Here is an 8,428-nt window from a genome sequence, read left to right as displayed (position 1 = left end):
CTTCATACATATCAAAATCTGCTAAATGGGTGCTTGACACAGAAGCAACAGACCATGTCTGTCCCTCACTGTCTTTATATCAAAACTTTATGATGATTAAACCTCTTTTGATCACCCTACCAAATGGTAATCATGTAATTGCCAATTACTTAGGAACTGTTGTTTTCTCAAATGATCTGTACCTTACTAATGTATTATATGTTCCTGTTTTTAATTTCAATCCGATTTTAATATCCAAACTCACCACCTATTTAGCTTGCACTCTAATCTTTACCACCAATCATTGTCAAATTCATGACATACACTCCTTGAAGATGTTTGGTGCAACTAAACTAGAAGGGGGATTATATGTGTTATATGAATCAACCAAAAATTATGCTAAATCCCATCATGTTAATGCTCATGTTAGCTACAATGATTGTTACCTTTGGCACTCTAGGTTAGGCCATCTATCTCATTACAAGATGAACATTGTGCAAACTATGTTTCCTTTTGTAAGATGTAATAAGAATGTTGATCCTTATGAAATTTGTTACTTTTCTAAGCAAAAAATATTACCATATTCTATCAGCACTACCAAATCTACTACTGCATTTGAATTGATTCACATAGATATATGGTCCTTATCTACTCTTTCGACTTTTGGCCATAGATATTTTTTTACAATTGTTAATGATAAAACTAGATTCACATGGACTTTCTTTATGAAACAAAAATATGACACTAATAAGCTAGTTAGAGGTTTTGTTTCATATGTTTAAACTCAATTTTATTTGTGAATAAAAGCCATTAGAAGTGATAATGGCAAAGAGTTTCTTATGCATGATTTCTATCTCTCAAAAGGAATATTAAACCAAACCACATGTGTTAAAACACCTTAACAAAATGGTGTGGTTGAAAGGAAACATCAATGCATATTAGGTGTTGCTAGAGCACTGATTTTCCAATCTGGTTTACCTCACTGTTTCGGGAATTATACCATTTCACATGCTATACATTTGATCAATAGACAATCCTCTATTTACTTGGTTAAAAAATCTCCTTAGGAATAACTTTATCAAACCTCACCTGACATTGAAAATTTAAAGGTGTTTGGTTCTTTATGCTATGCATCCACCCTTGTATCACATAGGAAAAAAAAACTTGATCCTAGGTCAAGGAAGTGTGTATTTCTAGGATTCAAACTTGGCACTAAGGGTTACATTCTGTTAGATATCAAGACAAATGAAGTTTTTATTTCTAGGAATGTTTTATTCTTTGAACATATCTTTCCTTTCCTTAACAACAGAATCAACATTGACACAAATGACAACCTACCAACACCTATCCTTCCTATCAACAAACCAAATACCACATCATACCCTATACCAGAATATGATGTTTCACCCAATCCCATACAGACCATACATAATCCTCCTGACCCTAACATTAACATCTCTAATTCCCAACATGATATGAGACACTCACAGAGAATGAAGATAGTACCTAATTACCTGAGAGACTATCATTGTAGCGTGATCTATGGCCTGAACACACACACTCCTCACATCAAGTACCCCATCTGGAAATCACTTTACTACAACCATCTATCCCAAAAACACATACACTTCTCCCTAGCCATATCCATTGATCAAACACCTACCCACTATGCATAAGCCATCAAACATAAGCATTGGGAGAAGGCTATCCAAACAGAATTAAAAGCCTAGCCAACAACAACACTTGGACCTTGACCAATCCGCCTAATGATAAGAAGGCCATATGATGCAAATGAGTTTTTAAAATCAAACATAATCCTGATGAATCCATAGAAAGATATAAAGCTAGATTAGTGGCCAAGGGATTCAATCAAGCTGAGGGGATTGACTATATGGACACTTTCAGTCCAGTTGTGAAAATGACAACTATAAGAGTTTTGTTATGCCTTGCTTCTATATACAAGTGGAATCTACATCAACTTGACATAAATGCTGCCTTCCTTCATGGAGATCTCAATGAAGAGGTGTACAAGAAAATTCCTAAAGACCTTCACAATGATGATACCAGTCTAGTATGCAAACTGGAAATGTCTATATATGGCTTAGAGCAGGCCAGTAGGCAATGACATGAGAAGCTAACAAGAATCTTGGTCCAAACTGGTTATGTTAAATCTCCCTCTGAATATTCATTATTTACTAAGAACACTAACTCAGGCTTCACAACCATTTTAGTATATGTGAATGATCTAATCTTGGCAGGTAATGATCTGCAACAAATATCTCACACCAAGATTGTTCTTAACAACAAGTTCAGTATTAAAGAGATTGGTGAACTCAAATTCTTCTTGGGAATGGAGGTTTCAAGGACAACTAAAGGAATATCTCTCTATCAAAGGAAGTACACCTTGGATATTCTACAAGAAACATGCTTCTTAGGAGCCAAACCAACATCAACTCCATAGAGTACAATACAAGAGTTCATTCCAAATCAGGAACCCCTTTTACAGAAATCACAACATGTAGGAGGCTGATAGGACAATTGCTATACTTAACACACACCAGGCCATATATTTCTTTTGCGGTAGGTTTCTTGAGTCGATACCTTGCTAACCTTACTGATCTTCATCATAATGCAACAATTAGAATTCTAAGATATCTCAAGAACTCACCAGGACAAGGATTGTTCTTTCCAAGCAACAACACTGTTGTGATAAAGGGATACTCAAACTAAGATTGGGCAGCTTGTTTAGACACCATGAAATCTGTAACAGGTGGTGCTTCTTCTTAGGGACAACCTTGGTTTCATGGAAAAGCAAAAGACAGCACCATCTCTAGATCTTCCTCTGAAGCTGAATACAAGGCACTAGCTATGGCCACTTGCGAGGCACAATGGCTAACCTATTTGTCCAGAGACCTCAACATTTCTCATCCAAATCCAATAAGTATATTTTGTGATAATAACTCGACACTCCAAATTGCAGCCAACCCAGTTTTTCATGAGAGAACAAAGTACATCGAAATCGATTGTCATGTTGTGCGTGAATGAGTTCAAGACAAAACCATTCATCTTCTACCTATCTCTTCTAAAGATCAACTTGCTGATATTCTTACTAAATCTCTTTCTCCTCTTCATTTTCAAAATATCATGTCCAAACTTAGCACCATTAATATTCATATGCCAAGTTTGAGGGGCCTGCTAAAATAAATGACATTGAAGATGAAGTTGATGCCTATCCCTCGCCCAAATAAGGGATTGTCACTCAAGCGACAAATGTAGTTTAAAAGGGTCTGTTTTGCTGCCTAGCCCTCGCCCAAGCGAGAAATTGTAATTCTGTTTTTTTTTTCTAGTTAGTAGTTCAGTTTCCTAATATGAAAACTTTTCTGTTTTCTTCTTTTTTTTCTTTGGTTCTTGTTTTCTTTAGTAGTATAAGTCAGGTCTTAGTCTTGGCATGGAAAATAGTTGATTAAGATCTTTTCTTCTCCGATACATGTAGTAGTTGGATTCATTCATTCAACAAAAGGTTGCAAAGTGAGGTTATTCATTTGAATCTTTCATTCATCTCTTTCTTATCTTGTTTTTCATTCATTCATGGCTTATCTCTTTCAATATATATCTCATTATATTCATTAATTACTATGGGTGGTTTTACATATACATACACTCCACTAGATTTGGATAAATGTTTTAAGCTGCATAGGGATGATAAATTAAGTGCAAATAAGTTCCAATATGTTAATTCCAATTTTGTCCTTTAGACAAATTCTATGCAATTGGTGACAATGAAGGAATACAAAATATTGAGGAATACAAGTTTCACTTTTTTAAATTGAGGTCATAGTTGTAGTTATTCAATTGTTATCATTATGGTCATTGCAATATCAATTTTTTTTACGATTACAAAAAAAATTGAATTAAAAACAGGTTGATTGGACATGATGCAGACTGATACGACTCAAATACGGTTTGATGTAATTGCACTACGACTGATGCATGTGTATCTAGGAATGACAACGATGTGGATCGGGGTAGGGTTTGTGTTTACCTAACCCAAAACCCGAAATCTAAAACTCGAATCCAAATTAAGCGGGATTGAAAATAATGATACGATCCGTCGGGTTTCGGGTAACCCGAACTCGACAGAAACTCGTCAAAAACATGTATTTATATATATATATAGGTTATATATATATATGTCGAATTTCTATATATATATAAGTTTTATATACATATTTATATCTAATTTAATAATTTTACATACATTAATCGAGTTCAGGGTAGGGTATTAACTAATCCAAACCCGAACTCGAAATTTGAACTCGGGTAAAACCTGCACCCAAAGTCAATCACATCGGATTATAGTATAATATAGTTGCATCAGTCAATATCGATTTCATTTCCATCCCTAGGTGTATCATTGTGATTCGATTTCATATTGTAATTATAGTATAATATAGTTGCATCAGTCATCACATAGCAAGCTCACGTGTTATTAACAAATTGAAATAGTGGACACAACTATGAAAAAGAACTTGCATTTTTATCATTCAAATTTATTAGTAGAATTCTACATGTGCTTCCTGCTCCTTAGTGATGACATATTACAAGAAACACCAAAAGGAGTAGAATTTATACAAGTTTCTCTAGCACAGTCAATGGGTAGAAAATTAAAATAAAAGAATTGTAAACTCATGCAACATAGAAAATAAAGAAGACTTGGTATTTTAGGTATAGTTAGTCCCAAGTCCTATCTTCTAAGAGCTCATTGCTTGGACTTCATCATTCTTGGACTTCAAATTCCTCCATAGATATCTCCCGCTGGCCATATCAATGAATACCCAAAATCCATTCTGAATCATCTGAAACCAAAGTAACAATTCTATTTAGAATCACAACGATCTGATATGATATGTGGTTCTCTTTAACATAAATATGTAATATGTAGTACATTACCATATCAAATACCAATATGTTAAGAGTATATTTAGTTGATACATTCAGTATACCCTCTATACTTATATTTTATCATTAACTATTTATTATAAATAGTTAATAATATGTTTTAAAATATTTTACTTCAAATTTCTTTGATATGATTCCAAGAAGTTGGCTAATAGAGTTTTTATAGTTCCATGCACAACCGTTTTTATAAATGTTTTTATAGGTTTGAATCAACTATTGTTTCATTAAAGAAATACCCCATAATGATAAAAAAATTGTTTGATGTAACACATTTTAAGAAATTGACTACACCAATTACTATTCGTTTCTCTCTCGTTCTTGGTTTAACTAAAGTAAGTGAAAATCTGCTTCATTAATTGTAAAAGAATCATGAATTGGTATGCAAGAACCAATTTGCAGTTCTCTACTAAAAGTGAGATAATTGTTTTTCAATGTTGAGACCAACAAGGGGGAAGCAATAAAAGAATGATGATGAATTGTATAGAGAAATTGGAAATGAGGCTACCTTTTTGAATCTGAAATGTTCATTGTTCTTATGGTCATGGCCTACGAAGTCAGTCTCAGGAGAACGTATTGTGTTCCAGGCAAAGTAAGCAGCCAATACGGTGGAGAAGAAGACCAAGATGAACCTAAGAGGACACATGTCTGGCAAGGCAACAAAGAACTGAAATTTGCACTAATGGAGATTGAGAAAGAAACACATGTGAATCTTGAGGTTGAGTTCTATTTATATGACAAGCGTGTTAAGGAATAAGTAAAAGAGAAAAAGACATACCCTAAAAGTTTGTTACATCACTGTATCATATATCCTTCCATATCTAATGAAGAGGAAAAAAATGTATACAAGTTTTATACATCATCATAGTCATATTGATTAATTATTAACTTTTCAAATAAAAAACAAATAATTCAAATAAACGGTGAACAATTATGTATAAATCTTTACTCTTATAGATATTTGCCTACAAATTTTTATACTAAGACTACACAACTATTGACTTTGGCGCATCCAAATGTATGAGTCTTACTAGACTCGTTGGGATGTATGAGTCTTTGTTGGCACGGCGCGATGTATAAGTCTTCCGTTGGCGCGTTGTATGAGTCTTCCTTGACTTTTCTTTGGGATTTTTTTATTATGTTACAGTAAGGACCAGAGTTGTTTACTTATTAAAATGTCAAAGGTCATCCTCCATATTGGACCTTGTCCATTAGGCTCTATTTAGTTGTATAAAAGAAAATAGAAAGAGAGAAATATGTGAGAAAGAGATTGAAAAAAGAAAAATATATGAGAAATATAGTAAATTTTGTATTGTTTAGTTTTAGATAAAAAGAAAAGAAAGAGAGGATAAAAATTTCTCTCAAACCTCACGAATAAAGATACGTTATCCCAAACAATGTTACAAATCTTATCTCACATTAATAAAAACATGAAATGTCAATTAAAAAATTTAAACACTCATTACTTTTTCCGGTTTTTAATTCACTGTCATTGATACAAGACATGAATTGTGATATAATTTGAGACAACTGATCTTCATTTCATTTTCTCTCCATATGAGAGGAGAAGCAAAATAGACGAGCACACTCCACTTTTTCTTCTATCTTCTCATAGAAGAAAAAGAGATCATTTCTCTTTAACTTATCTTTTCATTCTCTTTCTCTCCTATTTCTAGTATACCAAATGGAGCATTAAAGTTGCTAAGAAAATATGTTGTCAAATGACTCACATCCCAATTGCCTGAGCCATTTTTCCATAAAAACAATATAAGTTATAAATTTGTACTGATATAAATAAATTAAGGTATATGATTATATATTCATGTGTTTGAATACTCAATTTTGTTCAGCCCAGAAAAAGCTCAAAACGTTTTAAATAAAAATAGTAAAATAACTTTACTTAATTTTAATGAATAAAAATAATTAAAACCATTTTATGGAGTTGTTATAATTATTTTCGAAATTAATTAAATCAGAGAAATTAAAAAAATACTTGGAACATATTTTTGGAAGCTTCATTTTACAAAATAAAAATATAACAAAACAAAATAATAATACTAAATCTATGTTGATAAGATTCATAAATCTAAATTTTTGGGTTAACCGAAAATATAACAAATAATAATACTAACTCTATGTTGATAAGGTTCCTAAATTTAAGTGATTAGGTTAACTGAAAATTCAAAAATAATAATAAATAAATCAAGGTTGTTAGAGTTCATAAATCTAAGTGATTAAGTTAACAAAAAACTCTAAAATAAATTAAATTAATTCACAAAAAAATGATTTTTTTTAAAAAGTAAAAATTTGAATTAGGAATGGGCCACTATGAGCCCACATTTTTTTTCTTAAAAAGAGAGAGAAAAAAGTGGAAAAAAAATATTTTTCTATTTATTTATTTTGATTTTTCAAAATTTTGAATATTAAATTTATAAAAAATAACTGAATTTTATTTTATCCATTTTTTATAAATATTTTCCGGATAATTAAAATAACTAAATAAGTAAAATACAATAACAACCTAATTTGAATTTGAAAATGAGTAAAGAGAAAAATTATTAAAATAACATTAAAATAGGATGGTCAAATCAATTCTATTAAGATATCTTAAATTAAGTGATTAGATTTATCCAGAGTTGAAAATTAGTTAGCTTAAGTTTAGTTAAGTTAGTGTTAATTTTTCCTATAAATAACCTAGTCTAGGTTTTGAGAAAATAAGTCTTTTTGAACAATTCCAACATTCTCAAAAAAGTTGCATCCATTCTAACACTTCCAAAAAATACCCAAAAGAAAGCAATTCCATAAAAAGGATACACTATAAATATACTGGAAATACTGCAAACATTGGAACACGATGTGAGAATGCCCTTTGTTTGAGAAGACACGTTGGGTGAGAGAAAGTGCAAAGCTTAGAGATCCATTGTGGATGAGAGCATTTTTGGTTCTACGCATTCGTTTTGACAGAAATCCAGAACCATGGATTCTGCATACTTTTTCTTGCCATCACGTTGACTTCACTTTGTCCAATCACAAGGTGAAACACATCCTAGTTACACTGCATCCAACTGCACTGGATCTATCCTCCTTCTTCTGGTGCATTATTCCTTGCGGACGTGCCTATAATTGGCTCAATGCACCCTTTCTTTCAACTAGTCCCATAGCGACACATGTCCCAATCAAAACTATATCATTTTCAAGTCATTAAGGAGCAGACACATGGTTTTTACATCTGCATTTGTTTTCACTAGATCATGCTCTCACCAGGTTTTATTTTTCTTCTCTTTTTGCATTATGTTTCTATTTACATGTTATAAAATGAACATCATTTAGCAAATAAAAATGTAATTTTTTAATATCAAACAGAGATTTGATCACAAAAATAAAATAAATAAATAATTTTTTATGGAATAAATAACTAATAACAAAATGAATTTTTATCGACTAATTAACAAACTTTTTTAACCTAACAAACTAGTAACAAAAATCTTTTTTA

At 31.7% G+C, this 8,428-nt stretch overlaps 1 protein-coding gene across 1 annotated transcript; it reads right to left on the bottom strand.

Annotated features, from left to right (window-relative positions):
• LOC109353942 lies at positions 4,731 to 5,581 on the bottom strand. Its single transcript, XM_019596297.1, has 2 exons — positions 5,444 to 5,581; positions 4,731 to 4,835 (listed from the first exon to the last, which is right to left on the bottom strand). The coding sequence occupies exons 1-2, from the start codon at positions 5,579 to 5,581 to the stop codon at positions 4,731 to 4,733; spliced, it is 243 nt and encodes an 80-aa protein (XP_019451842.1).

This window comes from Lupinus angustifolius, chromosome LG08, assembly GCF_001865875.1.
Source record: "Lupinus angustifolius cultivar Tanjil chromosome LG08, LupAngTanjil_v1.0, whole genome shotgun sequence".
Lineage (NCBI taxonomy): Eukaryota > Viridiplantae > Streptophyta > Magnoliopsida > Fabales > Fabaceae > Lupinus > Lupinus angustifolius.
The sequence above is the reverse complement of the archived record's forward strand: the minus strand, read 5'-3'. Positions and strand labels throughout refer to the sequence as shown.

Coding starts and splice junctions, on each gene's coding strand:
- LOC109353942 (XM_019596297.1), bottom strand. CDS start 5,581: ATGTGTCCTCTTAGGTTCATCTTGGTCTTCTTCTCCACCGTATTGGCT. Junction 4,836..5,443: donor AACATTTCAGATTCAAAAAG/GTAGCCTCATTT, acceptor CTTTGGTTTCAG/ATGATTCAGAATGGATTTTG.